Raw genomic sequence first — 20,030 nt, forward strand, 5'->3', positions numbered from 1 at the left:
TTATAGTATAGTTTTTCTAACCAGACATAAAAGTAAAATATGACACGTTAGTTAATTATCCAAGCGAGTGGGATTAAGTTAACACAAACCGCGAGAATGGAGTTTACAAAACTTGCAAATAAACGTATAGATGGGGTTAAAAAGCTAACAGAATGATTCGCACTGGGATAAGAAGAACGCTTCTTGATACGCGTCCCAGTAGCCAAGAACCCTTCGGAACAAAAGTTGTACAATCTCTTCCACCACGATCTGTAAAGGAGACAGATGTCTAAGATGATATCTTTGACTAGAGTTTTAAATTAATAGTAGCTAGTATACTAGTAATCTCAGCTCTTATTTGTATTATTTAATAGTATATTGATACACATTCAGCATATAACGCAATTTATTGGAATATATATGTATACGTCCTGAAATGCACGTGTTTTTGTAGATAATCATTCATTAATAGGGCTTCTCGTTCACATAATTCCCAGGAGGATCATAGTTGCAAACGATGAAAGTTCCACCGTTGTCACACCTCGCTTTGCCACATCCGAGTTTCACTGAGCTTCTCCAAACAATCTGAGTGTAGTGACCGCACTCTCCGTTGCACGTGTTCGAAGGGTAGTCGTAGTTAGCCTTCTCCTCAACCCACAGTTCTACGGCTCTTGTGCCAGATAAGTCGCCACTACTCTTGGCCAAGTTCTCCCCGTAAGTTCCACTGGAATGTATGAGATTACAGTCGCTTCTTCGTTGGTCTGCGTAGCTCTGAGCAACGGCTGCAAGTGTCTCGTTCCACTGCATGGGGCCCACGCCTACCCCTGCCCGGGCCTCGTTGTGAACCCCTACATAATCTTGTGGGCTGTCTTGAGCCTTTGAGGGAAGAATAAGAGCTCCGACAAAGGCTGCTAAGATTATCAGAAATTTAAAATGGCTAATGACTTCCATTTTTTGGTTGATACGGATACTTCCTAGCTTTATTGGGTTGCGATTTTGGGGTTTGTGGTAACATGGTTTATATAGAGTTTTGAAAACTATCTCGCGTTTTTGAGATATAAATAAGGTTTTAGAAAAACGAATATCATAAAAAAAAGTTGAAGAAGAGATCTTCAATGTTGTTAATACATCAACATTTCTAAACAAATAAAAAAATTAACATGTGTCCAACTAATAATAATAGATAAACTATTTAATTTAAACAAACTACAGTATTGTAAAGATCCTTTGAACATAAATATAAAGCAATAGGCTTCAAATTAAATTCTAATACATATCATAAACATATAACTATAGAAAAACATATAACTACAAAAAACATAAAACTATCATATAATAAAAAAATGCATTTTTCATTTCTTTAATGTAATTTGATCATCACTGTATAACTATAACATATAAATAAAATATTAATGCAAAAAGACGAATTTCTGAGACCACAGTAATTAAATTTTTCTTTAAAAGAAAATTGACCTTAATAAGTTGAGCAGTTTTAGAAGTTGAAAAACAAAACCTCAAACTATTAAAAGAAACCATAAAGGAATATTAAGTAAATACTAATAATCAAGAACGCTAATTATACAACTAAAGAGAGAGGATAACAAAAAGATACAATAAAGAAACAGTTAAAAGAAACAATAGTGACAGTTGTTGTCTGGAAGGGATTACAAGTTAAATATAAATTAAAATTAGATAATTTACCGGGAACTTTTCTAAAAAAAATCCAAAATATTATTTAAATACTAAAAAGATAGAAGTTAAATAATATCAATTGACGATTATATTCAACAATTAGGCACATTTTGACATTTTGACACTTTTTACTCTATATTTGAAGAGATAATAGACTAGCTTACCCTTCTACTGTTTTTCATTGACTTTAAAATTAACTACTTTAATTTCTTTACTTAAGAACTCACGCAACATTATTTTCTTATGTTTTTTCTTCTCATGTTGTCACTAATTTTCTTAAAAAACAATACACAAAACACTAAACTTTTAATCATAAATCCTAAATCCTTGGTAAATCATAAGCTGTTGGATAAATCTTAAATCTTTGGATTTAACAAAATATTTTTAACACAGTCGGTAAAACACTAAACTCTAAATCATAAATACTAAACCTTAATCTTTGGATAAATCCTAAATCCTTGGATAAATCATAATTATACGATTTATCAAAGGTTTATAATTTATTCAAGGGTTTAGAGTTTAATATTTAAGATTTTAGAGTTTAGAATTTAGGGCTTAGGGTTTAGTGTTTTCATGATGGTATTAAAATATATATTTTAAAGTATTTTTGTTTGCAACTACTATTATTTTTTATTTATTTTTATCTGTTAGTTTAAAAAATATATATATAATTTGATAGTATTTAATTTCTTTTTTCAAAAGATATCCCTAAGACTATATTTGAGAATTGATTTGTACATGTGTCATCATTATAATTACTCTCAATAAAAATGATGACATAGTTTGAAAGAAATATGACATGACATCAATCTAATTGTGACATGTAAAATTTTATATATTAATATTTATATTTTTAGTAAGATTTCTTAAATATGATAATGACTATTTTCTATATACGGATATATATTTTTGGCAAAGTTTTGTAATATAGTAATAATTAATAAATTTTACATCAAAAAAATTATATCAAAAATATTATTTTTCTACAATTATCCATTTTGGTAAGATTTTTAAAATATGGTAATATTAATAACTTTTCTATATCTATTAAAATAACATAATTATATATATAAATAATAATTACAAATTTAATTATTTTTCATCAATTTATAAATCATATTTTTATTATCAGAATAAGTGTAGTTATAATTATATATTTATCAACTTATATATGTTATTTATATTAATGTATATATTTATTAGAAATAATTTAAAATAAAAATTAACTGAATAAAATATAATATGAATAATATAACTCTATAAGTTTTAATTATTATTATTACAATTTAAATAAAATTAAATTAAAAAGTTAAAGTAAACTTGAATAAATCAAACTAGAAAAATTACATCATGTTTTTACTTTTTAACTAATAAAGTTTAAATTAAATACTGAAAATTAGAAATTTGTTTATATAAAAATATTTTTAAAAAATTTATATCTGCGCATGGCGCAGAAAAATTCGTAGTTAAATATGAAATAACGAAATCCTATTAGTTGGTTAATCTATAGGTTTACTCTAAGTATATAAACCTACGAATTTCTCATCATATAATATAGAGCAAATTCTCGTATTGTTTAGTGGTTTCAGAAAATACGACTTCGTAGTTTCGGCAAAAATACAATTTTTTGTTAATGTCGGACAATGTGATTACTGATTTAACCATCTTGATGTGAGCATGTAATATTATGGTTTTGATTGGAAAATGTGGTTTTATGAGATTTTAGAGAAATATGATATTTTTTTTTGCTATCACCGTACAAGTACATTCCGACAGTCAAAAGCTTATCAAAACTATCACCAACAATCAGTTCGAGAAAGAGATTTTTGGTATTCTTACAGATATCAAATGTCTCTTTTCTTTATTTGTTTCAATAAGTTTCATCTTCACCCCTTCATCACAAAACGAGGAAACCGATGGGTTGGCCAAGACCTCTCTCAGAAACTATCATGCTATATTAAGGCCATAAATTAATCTTTGGGCCAAAAAAAACTTCTTTATGATTAACGAAAGTATTTATGTTTAAGAAAAAGAAGAAGAAAAAATATGATTTTGCTTAAAAAATATCATTTTACTTTGCATGAAAAAGTGATTTTGTTGATTTGTCAAAAATATGATAGTGCAATTCTCACAAATCTTTGTTTAAATATTCAGTGGGAAAATGTAGCTTACAATTTTGGCTAAAAAGTGATTTTGCTGCTTTGACAAAACATAACTTTGTTAATTTGATGGGAAATGAGTTTTTATAACTTTGGATGAAAATGTGATTTGTGATTGCGACGAAAAATGAGATTTTACAGTTTATCGAGAATTTTGGTGGGAACATGTAACTTAATAGTATGGATGGAAAATGCTATTTTCACTTTTAATAGAAAATATGTTTTTACGTATAACTTTTATGTTTTTGGCAGAAAATATTAATTTGTAATTTTGCTAGAGAATATTATTTTATAGTTTTGGCGGAAAATATGATTATATGGAGAAGATTTTCAAATGTGATTTTCATGTTCTAGAGGAAATGTGATTTTATAGTATTAACATAAAATATCTTTTTTTACAGTTTTAGTGGAAAATATTATTGTGTACATTATTATATCTATCGTAAGAGTTAAAACCGTCACAATCAAATTTGTAGCTTAATTTTTCAGGAAACTAAAGTTTCCGAGTTTGATCACGCCAAATACAACATATGAAAAAAGAAAACGATGGACAACTATTTTATTGATTAGAGTTTCTGTATTAGACCTTATATAAGGTTGTCTACTGTCACAACCCAGAACCGAACTCATTCATGAAGAGCAGTTAAACAAATGGGTCAACCGAAGGAGAACCAAGTCCACCAACATTTTGTTAAACTTTAAAACATAAAAATATCTAAAATGTCTTAGAATGTTTGGAAAACTGCAGAGTACATTAGAGAGTAAGGAAGAGAGAAGCATAAGAAAAATGTGGAGAGTAAGGAATAGATATTGTCTGTTTGCTCTCCGCCAACTGTTGAGCGGGTGCTCATATATATGAAAGGGGTAAGTACCTCATTTGTAACATATCAAAGAACTTAATAAGAACACACTTCTCTTTAACACGTGATACTCCCATTCTAAGAAAAGTTCCGAGTTTCAGATATAGAGGTTGGAGCTTGACTTAGCAACATCAAGGAATATAAAGGTACTGCTAAGGCTTCATGTTTCATTCAAGAGGAATCAGACTGTAACAAGTGGTATCAGAACCGAGTTCAACCGAGATAAGTAGAGATTATGTCCTAGAGCATTGATAAAGGAAGTAAAAATAAAGAAGTTAAATCGATGTCCAGAGTTCATGAGGAATGCAGATGGGAGACCGCGTCCACTCATGTAGGAGGTCGATGGGAAAAGAGTGTGTAACATCCTGATTTCTGGTATATGTGGAAAAGTTTAAGATAACTGATTTGATTACTTATATCACCAAAGTGCATTTACTTTTTCGAGAGCACATATGTTTAGAACTCCAGAGTTCAGCGTGCTTGAGCTGGAGTAGTGAAAAAATAGATGATCTATCGGAAAGTGATTTACAATATCGTGCGAGTGAGGTCAAAACACGGAGAAAAATCATGTGGTGATTACAGAGTCAGTAAACAAGACACTCGGACTTCAGAAAAATTAACGCACCGTTCGTCGGACGGAATGGGCCCATAGACCAAGTGAGTGGGCGCTAATGACCCATTAACTGTGGACGATCGAGGTGTTACAAAGTGTTTTCGTGAAGTCTTTGGGAAAGGTCATGGGTGCTTTATGAGGTGAGTTCGAGAGGGTTGTGAGAATAGCGTCACTGAGCTTGAAAGTTGCATTCAGCGTGCTTGACGCTGAACTTGACGAGGTCAAGCACAATGCTGCCGACTTAGACTCATGGTTCGTTAGACTGGAGGAGTTTGTTATATTATCCATCCAGGCCTCTCATATCAAAATAGCATAAGACCAACCAGTGGGAATCCAAGATCATTCTGACTGGGTGCACATAGTATAAATTTTAGCAATAACAATATGTATGTAAATGAAATTAACTAAGTAACACACTATTTTTTGGAAATATTATGGATGGATGTGCACCCCCTCTTTCCTTAGTAGCTTTGCCCCGGGGACCAACTACTGATCACGTTGCCACCTATCATCCATCAGTAGGAAAAAACAAAGCCTCATGACTTATTTCTTGCAGCGACTTCATATCATTATGGTAGAATAATCAAAGTCTGCTTAACTTTTTTTTTGGATATAAGTCTGCTTAATTTAGGCTCTTTAAAGCCATTCAAATCTTATCTTTACCTCATGATTCATTGAAAGATTTTATTAAATTTCATAGAAGAAAACAATATGTAAATGGTGACGAATATGTCCAGTACTAGTCCAAGGGTTTCTTGGTTTGTATGTCTGGAAAGTCACATGGGGTAGCTAAGTTCATCATCCAAATTTGTTAGTGTATTGGTATTTTGCATCTAGATCATATTATTGGCTCGTTAGTTTGCAAAAATAAAATAAAAAAATGAAAAACGATTAGTTCTACACACACCACCTATAGATCATTACATGACATATTTATACATTAGTTACTCATGTATCACTAACTACACAAACTATATAACTAACATGATGATATACATTATCTAACGCATGTTATATAGTATAAACCAGAATCATATTTATGTTGCGAAAATAGTAGATCAGACGTCGAAATCATGTAATGCATTATTCAAAAATTGTCTGATCTGAAAGAAAACCTGATCAAAATTATTTTAAGCAAGTCAAACAGCCTATAATATTTTGGTTAAATTGGAATGGACTGGTTAAATTGGATCAGATTGGTTAAATTGGGACTGATCGGCTTTTTGTTATGAACGAATCAAAATTTTAATATTGGATTGTCGGATTTCAATGTCCGTTCCGTTTCTTAGGCAAAATAAAGTATGATCATGGTGTTTTTTTTTTTTTTTATGATCATGGTGTTAACTATATGTTAACTGATACATGTTATTTTAATCATATAGTTTGTATATTAATATTTTCTAGATGTTTCATCATATGCTGGCTTATAATTAGTGTGGTTGACCAAATATCTTTTAATAAACAACTATTGATGTAAGTTTATATTAGATGGCATAAAACGCTGTTTTACGTTAATAGTTTTTGTGATTAATATTTTTGTGAAATAATTATTTCATCGAATTCAAACAAAGAGAAGTTAGTACATGAATACTAACTGCTGGAGCTCCCCAAACGATTTTGATCAGATTAATTAATTATCAAATCAATTTTCCATACATTTTAGTGAAATATCACATCAAATTAATAAGAGGAGTGAGTGAACTACAAATCAGATTTATTTGTTCGTAGAAATAATCTGAACTATAATTTAACTAATACAGTTATTATTACAGGATTCCATAATTCTGTAAGCCAAATTAAGGTTCAAAACTTTTAATGCCAAAATACAGTAAAACAAATTTGCCAACAAGCTGCGGTTCAAATGCCCGCATTAAGATAAATTTATGTCTTAGTTTGATTTCATAATTTGGAAAAGGACTTTTGGAATAAGAGGTTATCTTCTCTTATAACTACAGTTTTTTGGAACTTTAACTGACTTGAAAAGTCGTATTTGGTATGCATTCTACTAATTTAACATTAGCCTTACGTTAACTATACTTTCGTTATATCAACAAGTTACTGATTCTTAGCTTTTCAGATTTACAACGCTTATCGCTTTTATACATATGCCAGCATTGGTGGCCAGATTCGTTGCATTCGTAGCTGTTTAGTGATCAGCACTGAATCTAAAAACTTTGTTATTACAAAATGAGTATCCTCATGCAATGTCGGGTATGGTGACCTCGAGCGGCCACCAAATGTGTATCGGAGGAGAGAGGCCTACATAGTTTATCTTTAACTAGGTTTTAAATGGATAGTAAACTAGGCAACGGATATACTAGTAAACATTCATTTTATTTTTTAAATATTGATACACATCCTGCATACGATGTTCTTTATTGAAATATATGTAAACACGTTCTATATGCAGGTGCTTTATGTGTCGTTGCATAATTAACTCATTAGTAAGGCTTCTCGTTCACATAGTTGCCACGAGGATCATAGTTGCAAGAGATGATGGTTCCACCATTGTTACACCTTGCTTTGCCACATCCAATTCTCACAGACTTTCTCCAAACGACCTGAGTATAGTGACCGCAAACTCCATTGCACGTGTTCGTAGGGTAGTAATAGTTAGCCTTCTCGCTAACCCAAAGGTTCACGGCTCTGACGCCAGAAAGGTCGCCGCTACCCATGGCCAAGTTCTCTCCGTAAGGCCCACCGGAGTGTACGAGTCTGCAGTCGACTCTTAGTCGGTCGGCGTAGCTTTGAGCGTAGGCTGCAAGCCTAGCGTCCCACTGTACGGGACCTACGCTTACTGCCTGTCGTGCTTGGTTGTGAGCACTTACATAGTCTTGTGGACTGTCTTGAGCTTTCGAGGGAAGAACAAGAGCTCCTACAAGGGCTGCCAAAATTGAAAGAAGTCGAGAACAGTTAGTTTTCATTTTCCTTAGTTTATAGTGGCTATTTCCAAGCTTTATATTTTGTGTTCTGATTTCGGGGTTGGAAAGATTGTTTATATAGAGAGTCAGAGACTAGCTCGAGTCTTCGGCAACCAACCATAAAAGATAAACACGTTTTGATTGATAATATTTCGGTGGTAAGAGCATTTTCCATGGCTGCCTTCATTTTCTTTTTCAAAATAATGTAACCTTAAAATGATCTAGGCCTTTGTCCAAAAAGATAAAAATAATCTAACTAAAAGGGCAATACTCATAAATAAACCATTGACCAAAATGTTTCATTAAATAGAAAAAAAAATTCTTATATATTTTAGATTTACAAATACAAATAAATAAATAAATAATAAAAATTTAATTTTTTTTATAATTTCGAATTATATGTTTTAAATTTGAACTTATTTTATAAAATTTTTATTTTGAAAATTTATTAATATTTTTTACTTTTTAATTTTACAAAGTTTATTTTGAAACTATTTCAATGTTTTTTATTTTTAATATTTTTATTTTATTTTATAAAATTTTAACCTCAATTTTAAAACCCCACTTCTTAATTATAAACCCTAATGTCTATATTAGTTAACTAAATGAGAATACAAGCGTGTATTTATTTTTTAATGAAACATTTTAGTCATTTTTATTTTTAAAGACTATATTTGTGACATAAATTTTTAGAGCTATCCTAGGATATTTCTCAATTTTTTAAGAGTGAATATTTCAATATAATTTTTTATTGATAGTTATGATAAATTTGTAATAATGCTCTATTTTTAAAACTTACAAATTATTTCTAGTTTAATTTTAACTAAAACTTTATTTATGTACATAAATTTAATTTTAGTAGAATATACAATGATTTATATGAATTAATAATTATATTAATAATATTGTTAAAATAGCGAATATATATTTAATATTTTAGATATAAAAACTATGCTAAAGTTTTAGGATCAGTTTACAATTAAGAAAATCCAACACCGAAATGGATTTTTGAGCAATTTTCTTTCAAATTTAGTGTGTTATTTTTTATTTTTTCATTTTTTTTCAAAATGTTATACTATTCGGAAGAGTGTCCTTACTTTTTAATGCTTTTCTTCAAAATGATAGACCTATAGTGATGGTATAATGAGAACACTGCTCATATAGTTGAAGTTGTGTTTTCATTCCATGTACAAATTAGAAGTTGGAGTAAAATATTTTAAAATAAGTGAACATAATTTTCTTCTTTGTTTATGAATTGCTTTAATTAATGGCATTTTAATGCACGACTATCTGTTTTTTTTTTAATGCACGACTATCTGTTAAGAACTTATTTCTTCTGATGGTATTTTCTAATATTTATGTAATTTTGTTTTACTATTTTTTACAAGTAAAGGCTATTATACTAGATTAGAATAGAACACCTATAATGAACAAATTCATACGAAGGAATCAAGCGAATTTTGTAAGAAATGGCATGAATGATTTTACTTCCGTCAATGGAGGATGTATTTATCCATACAAGGATGCAAATATTGTGGTATAAAGTGAGACTCAAGAGCTGAACTCAACGTGTCGGTTGATGAGCACTTTCCCGATGATTAGCACGGATCAAACACTTCTGCAAGGATTAGACGGCACTAATTGAGGGGTACTAGTTGAAATTTATATACTGTTTCAACTTACAAACGATGAAAAGTGACATTGAATTTTAAAAGAAAACTAGATTTTGATCTGCGTAGATATGCAGATGTGTTTTTGAAAATATGTTGTTATTTATTTTTAATGTCACTATTATATATTATATATGTGTCATTATATTAATTATATTTTATATGTACCATTATATAATTAATAGGTATTTTATATATACTATCATATAAATAATCACATATATTATATTTTAAAAATTTAATGTAAAATATAAAAATTATAATTTAAGTTGGTGTTTGTAATTTTGATTTGTATTGTATTTTTCTTATATATATTGAAAATATTTTTATAATGGTTATTGGCAAATATTTAGTAAAAATCAATTATTATTTTTTTGATGACCCTGGTATCCGAATGCCTCGAGAGGAATCTGACTAGCGCCTAATGACCGTCTCGGAAATCAGGGCATTGCCCGTCAGAGAGCCCGCCGAAGGCATCGAGGAGGGCTGGTGATCACCCCATGTTAAGCCACCAGTGGCCACGCGCAGCAGATCTGGGCTTTTCCGTATTGGGCCCAAAGGTCCCTCAAGATAATCACCACAAATCTGCAAGAGGTAGCCTCGAACCCTCGACCTTGCGGACAACAAGAGGGAGCACATACCATTTGACCACTGACACGTGGTTAATAATTTTTTTTTTTTAATATAAATCAATTTTAAATTATTTTTTTGATTTTGAAATATGTATACAAGGTTTACATTTTTATGATTATTTTAGACCAAAAGATATTTTTAATTAATTAAATTGGATCGTTTTCGTATTTTTAAATCTGGCACAAATAGATAATTTTTCATAATATAATAGAATTTCAATTTTTTTAATAACATAAATTCATTACTTTTTTCTTAATATACTATTATATATGTTTTTAAACAACATTATATTTCTTTTTATACTGCTTTCGATGTTTCCAAACAATACACAAATGTTCTTGAATTTGAACAATATAGATATATAAAAGGATTCACTGAACTAAAGAAACAAAATACTAAAATGGAGAAATAATTCATGTGTTTCGGTGTTAGACGACCTGCAGTTTTTAATAATTTCTTTTTCAGAAATTTCTTTTTACTTATTATCAAAATGAAAAAAATTAAAACAAAGTAAAATAATTGTATTTCTACAAAAAAAACAATCAGTAAAACAAGTATACTACTACAAATAATAACAAAATAAATAGTAAAGTTGTTGTAAAAAAAAGTAATGAAAGCTAATGTTACTTTTATTTGAGAATAAACTACACATTTTCAACATATTTATTAGAATTTATGATATGTTTATACTATTCGCTTATTTTCTCACCCATTGATGGTAGAATTGATCTTAGTATAAAAATGTTATGTGATTGTAAATCTTGTTTATATTTTTCCTGAACTGGATTCTTAAGAACAAAAAACTCTTTTTCCTCAATTTCTTTCTCACCTCTCTCTAGAGATTTCTTTTTAAATTAAGCCCATCTGGTGCCGTCGCTTCCTTTTGGCGGTTACCTGAGTCCCATGTCTCCCTTTCCGCTTCTTATTTGTTCATTTTTGTAGTTTGTGTCTTTCTTCTCGAAGTGGAGTTTCAGCTGCAGGTTCTATGTGTAAGATATGGCATTGCTCGATTGGGGTCATCTTCTAAGTTTTAGTCTTGTTTCTATCATTTAGACCTCTAATTTCTGTTTAGGTTCTTTTGTTAGGTTTCAACTATGAAGTCGGCTACTTGTGTATGTGTTACTTTTTAAAAAAATTGAAAATCTGATATAATATTTAATAACTTACCAAAATTAAATCCTAGTATAAAACAAAGAATTAAAGACCTAAAGTGAAAATATTAAGTCGGTTAAAAAAAAGAACCGAAGACTTTTTAGATTAGGTTTAATAATTTAATTGTCTTCTTCACATCCACGACTCATCCATAGCTCTTCGGTCATAGAACAGACACACAGTCACTGACCAAGAAAACTAAAAAACTTCGCACATCTCTCTAGTCTCCGGCGATGGAGAGCTTCACACTTCACTCTCTCTCTCTCTCCACCACCGCTTCATTCTTCCACCACCATCCCTCATGCCTGTCTCTCCTCCGCGGTATCTCATCGAGATCTCCGCCACCAACCATCTCTCTCCAGTCTCTTCCCACTATCCGATCTCACTCTGTTCAACCTCTCACCTTCCCTCTCCTCAAACCAATCTCTCACTTCTCCACAACACGGATCGCCGCCACGACGACGCTGCTCCTCCTCCACCACCTTCTGAATCACGTCATGTTCCCCCCCCCCTGATTAATCAGTATGAGATATAAGAAATAGGAAGAAGAAATGGGTTAAAAGGGAGGAATATAACCTCTATTTATACAGATCATGTCACCGTCTCCAAAATCGAAAGGATGATTTGAAGACATCGTGGTGGAGCCAATAAATTGGATTTATGAGTGAGTTATTAATCACACCGTTTCAGGTCGTGAGAAGAAGTGCAGAGGTCATCGGATCGCCGCCGCATGAAGAGGAGACCCGAACTGCTCGTCATTGATCCAATTGTATTAGGGTTAGAGGCTACTGCAACTGAAGGGCCGTGAGGCGACACAATCTCGGAGGCCCAAACACACCAAATAAACGATTCAAGCCCAAATGTACGTCGAATAAATGAAAGGGTGCGTCAAAGGCACATGACGTGTCGCCTCCATGTTGATCGAATTTCTGACCTGGAATCTGACGTGTCACCAGGAGAGAAACAACATTTCTTTATAATAATAGATGTTTATGTCGTTGTCAATCTTGCTTATATTTTCTTTACTAGCATATATGACGTCAAGACAATGACGATAACACAATAACAGAAAGAACATATCCACATTTTTAGAAAGCCTCAGTTCAAAAAAAAAAAAGAACATATCCACATTTGTGGGTGTGATTGAGGCATGGTTAATTGGTGGGGCGATTTTTCTTTATTGGCCTACCACTAGAGAGAAGACTTTTGATGTTAAAGAAAGTAGGAATATTTATTTAGACGAAAATTATTCTACAGAATTTAGTTAAATTTTATAAGGGGAGTTTTTTTAATTTTATATTAAGAGATATAAGTTCAGCATTTAAAACCCATACTCAGGATCTGGTTTGTTAGGATTATAGCTTTTAGTTTTGTCGCAGAATTTTAAAAGAAAAATCTGATTAGTAAATATTAGAGTATTTCCAAAAATACTTCCTATTTTAAAGTTTGCAAAACTCTATATTTAAAGTTTCATGGTATATTTTTCCAAAATGAAAACTTCAAATTTAACTTCAAAATTATTTGTATTATATACTATCATCCTTATATTTGTCATAGTTAATGTAAATTAATAAAACTTTTACAAATATCAAACACATATATAAATATCTTACAGCAATATTAATTACAAAATTATGCTAGAGTATAAAATTATAAATAAAAATAGATAATTAAATATTAAACAATAAGAAAATGCAGCATTCTTGTTTTCTAATTCTACTTTTTATAAATTATAAATTTTATTTTATTTTCTAAAATTATAAATTAATTATAATTTTTAAAATGTTATAATACAAACAATATTTAGTTTCTTTAGTAATATTCTTATTATCTAGTTTTAATTTTAAAATATTATCAATTTTATTTAAAATTTTATATTTAATTTTATGTGTAGAACATAAATTTATAAAAGTAATTTGAAGTATTTATGAAAAAGGATTAAAATAGTAACGAAAAAACATTTAAGAAATATATATGTGATTTGAATAGTGAAACTTCAAATTTGAAGTTTTAGAACGTTTTTGGATTACAAATAACTTTATATTTGAAATCATAGAGTATCTTTTGGAAATGATTGTACTTAAATGTTACATAACTCACAAATGTGTTAAATTTTCTAGAGAATCGTTTTTTATGCTGTAGAAAAAAGGTACTACAGCCAAACCAAAGAAAAGAAAGAAACTAGGTTGTGGATTATTGACAAGGGAAAGTTTTATTGGTAGAGTTTTGGTAGATATTTGGGGTTGTCTACATCAACTAGAGCAACTACCTATAAACCTCTCAGTTTACTTTTCTCACGGATGATTTACTACTAAAATACATCTTAGTGATGATTGGTTCGACTGTATCTATAGAAGTTTTACGGGAAAACGGCCAATTCCACCATAAACTTGACGTCTCCATTGTTTTCATACACAAATTATTGGATCAAGCCAAAAGCATCATGAACTAATTTTTATTTTGAATTTCCGACATAAATTTTTCCAATCTGGTCAATTACTACATAACATGAATCAATTTTGGTTTAGTTACTGATGTGGTGCTTACGCGGACGCCATATAGGAAATTGGGTTAATTCAGTTTGACATCTGTCCGATTTTTTAAAATCGAGTAGTACAAAACGACGTCGTTTTGATATTTAAAAAAATGTTTTCAAAGAGGATCAAACCCTAGAATTTAGAGTTCTTAGCGGAGTGCTCAACCACTAGACTAATTATACTTTCAACGATTACATTCCATTACGATAATACTTGAACTAAATATTTTTGACAAGTAAACTCACGTCTATGAGAATAAAATAGATTAAAAAAAAAATTAAACATATTTGCTTCATTTCCTTCGATTCAAGATCGTCTCCAATGAATCTCTCTCCAGTAACAAATATCTTCGTCAAAATCACCAACTAATTATTTTCTTCTCCGTCTTTCTTTGATTGAGACTTGAGTGTGACTGTATCACGGAAGAAAATGAGTTGAATGTAAATCTGGGGGGGGGGATTTCTTTTCTGGGTGGTCTACGTGCGATTCATTGAAGAATTGAAGGAGAAACGATGGCTAAAGTAAAGAGGGAGACGGTGGTGGCATGCATGACTTGTTCCCTCTGCGACAATCTCCTCCGTGGCGCCACCACCATCTCTGAGTGACTTCACACCTGTTCGTTGTTATTTAGAATATTTAGTTCAAGTATTATTGTAATGGAATATAATCGTTGGGAGTTTAATTAGTCTAGTGGTTGAGCACTTCTTTGAAGAACTCTAAGTTTAGATTCGATCCTCCTTGACAACGAATTTTGTTAAAACATCAAAACGACGTCGTTTTGTACTATTCGATTTTAAAATAATGGACAGATGTCAAACCGAATCAAACCAATTTCCTACATAGCGTCCACGTAAGCACCACATCAGCAACTAAACCGAAATTGATTCCGGTTATGTAGTAATTGTCCAGATTAGAAAAGTTCATGTGGAAATTTCAAAATAAAAATTAATTCATGATGCTTTTGGCTTGATCCAATAGTTTGTGTATGAATACAATGGAGACTCTAAGTTTATGGTGGAATTGGCCGTTTTCCCGAAATTTTACTGTAAAAATTTAGTTGTATGTAAGTTGGTCGTAGTTGTAGAGTTGTTACTGTAGATTTTTCTGCAGAGATTTTTGTTGTAATTTAATTTGCTGTAGTTGTAAGCTATATGATGTAGATATTTCAAAATAAAATATGTGATGTATATATAAAATAATTATTTTTATCAACTAAAATAATTTTTATAAATTATCAAAGTTTACTGTTACTTAAGATGTGATATGTAAATAATATTATGTTATTTAAAATATTTCAATAATTTTTAAAACACACATAATTAAATTAAAATATGTATAGATGTTTTTACTATGGTTATTTAATTTATTTGATAGTATAGATTTTTTTTTCATTTTACAGTTTCTACAAGGGAAAATGGCTTATTCTTCTACGAACTAGTTGTTCCCGGCTTTTTTACACACGAACTTTTAAGCCATGCCAAAAACCACACGAACAACGAAAATATTGCTTATTCCCTTATGAACTAACTATTTCCAGCTTTTTCACACACAAATTTTTAAACTTTGCCAAAAACCACATGAACTACGCTATTTTTTGAATTACATAAACAAACTATTAATTTTAAGCTAATTCCCCTAAAATCGTAAATTGTGTTATTTAAACGTTAACTTAGTTTATGACAGGTGGATAGTCGATTTAATTTGAATTGATAAAAAAAGATAATACATCGTTTTTCCTTTTTTTTTTTTTGTCAACTGCTCTTCTTCTTCAAAAATCGTTTTACTCTTCATCATCAATTGGGAATAAAATTATTATTTTGCAGAAGATTAAACGTCTTACATGATGCATAAAGAAAGAAGAGCAGTAACATAGCAGATTGGTAAACTAGTAGCTGCTGCTCTTTTTTCTTTATGCATCATGTAAAACATTTAATCTTCTACAAAATAAAAAAAATTATTCCCAATTGATGATGAAGAGTAAAACGATTTTTGAAGAAGAAGAACAGTTGACAAAAAGAAAAGAAACAGAACAAAACGATGTACTATCCTTTTTTTATCAACCCAAATTAAACCGGTTATCCACCTGTCATAAACTAAGTTAATGTTTAAATAACACAATTTACGATTTTAGGAGAATTATCTTAAAATTGATAGTTTGTGTATGTAATTAAAAAAATGGCGTAGTTCATGTGGTTTTTGGTAAAGTTTAAAAATTTGTGTGTGAAAAAACTGGATATAATTAGTTTATAAGGGAATAAGCAATATTTCCGTTATTCGTGTAGTTTTTGGCATGACTTAAAAGTTCGTGTGTGAAAAAGCCGGGAATAACTAGTTCGTAGGGAAATAAGCCATTTTCCCGTTTCTACAACATATAAAGAAAGATGTAGGGTTTTGTCTAAAATACATAAGAAAAAAATTTGCTTTTGTTTTTTTTTTGTTGTAACTTTAAAAGTAAAGCTAAAGCATAATTGGTAAAAATTAATAGAAATTTTTTGTATGTTTTAACTTTAAAAAATAAAGCTACAATATGATTGATAAAATTAAGTGCTCTAAAAATAAACGAAGATAAAGTAGAGAGATCTCGTGAGTCAGATTTATATAATAATATTTAAAGTCAAAATTACTCCAACCGATTTTTATTTTTGCCGCTAAAATAGAAATTACTATTTTTTCTATTTATAAAGGAAAAATAGCATTTCTTTATATTTTATTCTATATTTAGAAATCTCTCTTTTAGAAAAATACATTGGAGTAAAATACATTTCTATTATAGAATTCTTCTATTGGATAAAAATAGAAAAATACATTGAGGATGGTCTTAATTATTAGGTTCTCTTATAATTTTCTTTCTGTCAATTATGCTGAAGAAACATTCTAGAAGAATTTCAGAGAAGTCCAAGAATTCTAGTCTTTCCTCATCCTTTCCTTTTACTTTGATTCACTGAGTATATTTTGGAATTTATCTAATACTATTATTTGCGAAGTAAATATTCGCAACAGAGCTCCCATGTTAAAAGTTAGAGTCATTAATATCGATTGTACCCTTAATGAATAAAAAAATTATATTAGCTAAAAAATAAAACGAATTTAAAAATAATAATAGTAAGAATTATCCAAAACCTTAAAATATAGATGTTAAATAAAAGATAATTTATATATATATTGTGTTGTAATCCGAAAAAACTTTTAATAAAAAGTTCAAAATTTAAAGAAGACACATATAATCAAAAAAATATTAAGTGATGTTTAAGATTTATTTATTAACAATGAATATAAAGAATGAACCAATTTTAAAATAATATTTTTAATCATAAATATTAAAAATTAAATTCAATAATAGTCATGGATATATATATATATATATATTGTAATGAGAAAGTTAATTATAGATACATATATCGCCAATTTAAAAATTTAAAAGTATAAACATAACTTATCATGATAATTATTAAAATAATAATATATGTATCAATAAATATTTATAAGATTATTAAGCCCGCATGAGCGGGCCAACCATCTAGTCCCCTAGACTATATTTGAGAAGTGATTTTGCCACATGTCCTCTCTACAATCAGTTTCACAAAAAAAAATATGACATGGCTAATAAAATTGATGACTTGGCTTCCGAAAAATATGACATGGATTATTTCATTTAATTTTGATTTATATTTTTGGTAAACTTTTCAGAATATGGTAATAACTCATACCTTACATTTAATATTGATATTTATTTTTGGTAAACTTCTTTAAATATGATAATATCACATACATCATCTATAAAATAAATATATTCATATATAACATTAAAATTTCGAAATTATATTTTATTTTATTTTCTAAAATTATACAATTTGTATTACTAAATCTTTAAAAAAATTGCTACAATTTTTTTAAAAAATTGATTTCTAATCGTAAAATCATTAGATTCTAATATATCTACAGATTCTATAAATATTGTTAGTTCAAATTTTTAATAATTATACAATATATTTTTAAATAAAAAAGCATTTTATCTTAATTTAATATTTAAATATCGATAAAAATAATAAAATCTATAATATTTAATAAACCTTCTACAATCAGTTTCACAAAAAAAATGACATGGCTACTAAAATTGATGACATGGTTTCCAAAAAAATATGACATGGATTATTTCATTTAATGTTGATTTATATTTTTGGTAAACTTTTTAGAATATGGTAATAACTCATACCTTACATTTAATATTGATATTTATTTCGGGTAAACTTCTTTAAATATGGTAATATCACATAAATCATCTATAAAATAAATATATTCATATATAACATTAAAATTTCGAAATTATATTATATTTTATTTTCTATAGTTATACAATTTGTATTACTAAATCTTTAAAAATTGCTACAATTTTAAAAAAATTTGATTTCTAATCGTAAAATAATTAGATTCTATAAATATTGTTAGTGATCAAATTTTTGATAATTATACAATATATTTTTAAATAAAAAATCATTTTATCTTAATTTAATATTTAAATAAATAAAATCCATATTTAAATATCGGTAAAAATAATAAAATCTATAATATTTAATAAACCTTATTTTAAATATAAATTAAATTTTGAAAACAATTTCACTGCACATGGTGCAGGAAAACACCTAGTTACTTGTAAACAAGTCGTTTCTAATTTCTTTATATATTTTCCAGGTGATTGTTGAGTTCTCTTTGAAAGTTGGAGAAAAAAAAATCCTAGTTTAATTTGAGGAGAATAGCAAGGATCCTAAACCAACTTATAGCAAATTTGTATTTGTTTTCCTCCTCAGCTTAACAAGGCTCACATGATAGCAATATGAACTAAATCACAGAACACGCCGCCATGCATCGTTCACAAAAAAGAAAATATACAGTCATTTAGGCTGGTTCACTTCAGTGACAAAAAAAAGGCTGGTTCACTAAAAACGACTTTGACACCGATAATTTTGTATGGTAAACATAGAATAATCAAAGTCTTTGAATTAAATAATTTTGTTTGAAATCATTCTTGTACCTAAATAAAATTTCTAAAAGTTAATAACAGAATGTTCGTCTAGTTTGTAAGAACAGTTTTATGAAAAATTAATATTTTATTTAAACAAAATACAAAGTCTCAAAATCTGTTCGTTTTATATTGGAAACATCAGGATCAAATTCGTTCTAAAAGCTGTAATTTTCTCCATTTTGAATGTTATACACTAGCAGAAATATCCGTATAGTCAGGTTTAAGTCATGATGGATGTATAGCTTTTTTAATAGTTTAAGAAATGATGTTGCATAGTCATGAATGACGAAAACAAGGAAAAATAAGAACATTTGTGTCTGTTCCGTGGCTACAAGTGACCTGGTTTTCTTTTTTTTTTCATTAGCCAACTTGTTCTCCATACATCATCAGACTCTATTTGAAATTTTAACCACTTTGGCACTATAGAATATAACTTATGAACATTAGACACAAATAGAGTCTGATGATGTCTATAACTGGTTGAAGCTTTGGCCATACTTCTTCTGTTCCATTTATCATCTTAGCCAAAGCCAGGGAATCAGTTTCAAAGATAATGTTGTTATATCCGAACTTTGCCATTGATTCTAGATTTTTTTACATCCAGAGACACATTTTCACATCTCAATTACATTTGAAGACACATTCTGCTTTTGACACACTTTCTTCCCATGATTTGTCTTTTCTACCCTTTCATTGATCAACAATAGATTTTACTTTTGTTCTAACTAAAACAAAACATTTACGATTAAAAATTCTGATTGTCCTCTTTGTTTCTCTCTCATGTTTCCAATCGG

At 29.2% G+C, this 20,030-nt stretch overlaps 2 protein-coding genes and 1 long non-coding RNA gene across 3 annotated transcripts; all 3 read right to left on the bottom strand.

Moving 5' to 3' along the window:
- Positions 1-313: 313 nt before the first annotated feature.
- Positions 314-979, bottom strand: LOC108860060 (pathogenesis-related protein 1). The gene has a single exon (XM_018633966.2). It carries the CDS (start codon positions 928-930, stop codon positions 445-447), a length of 486 nt encoding a protein of 161 aa, XP_018489468.1. The 5' UTR covers positions 931-979; the 3' UTR covers positions 314-444.
- Positions 980-7,618: 6,639 nt separating this feature from the next.
- Positions 7,619-8,281, bottom strand: LOC108859130 (pathogenesis-related protein 1). The gene has a single exon (XM_018632985.2). The coding sequence runs from the start codon at positions 8,225-8,227 to the stop codon at positions 7,745-7,747; it is 483 nt and encodes a 160-aa protein (XP_018488487.1). The 5' UTR covers positions 8,228-8,281; the 3' UTR covers positions 7,619-7,744.
- A 3,369-nt stretch (positions 8,282-11,650) lies between these two features.
- Positions 11,651-12,594, bottom strand: LOC108860458 (uncharacterized). The gene is made up of 2 exons (XR_001950692.2): positions 12,256-12,594; positions 11,651-12,164 (listed from the first exon to the last, which is right to left on the bottom strand). It is a non-coding gene; the product is annotated as an uncharacterized LOC108860458 (long non-coding RNA).
- Between the last annotated feature and the right edge of the window lie 7,436 nt (positions 12,595-20,030).

The sequence above is a fragment of the Raphanus sativus genome, chromosome 5 (assembly GCF_000801105.2).
Source record: "Raphanus sativus cultivar WK10039 chromosome 5, ASM80110v3, whole genome shotgun sequence".
NCBI classification, from domain to species: domain Eukaryota; kingdom Viridiplantae; phylum Streptophyta; class Magnoliopsida; order Brassicales; family Brassicaceae; genus Raphanus; species Raphanus sativus.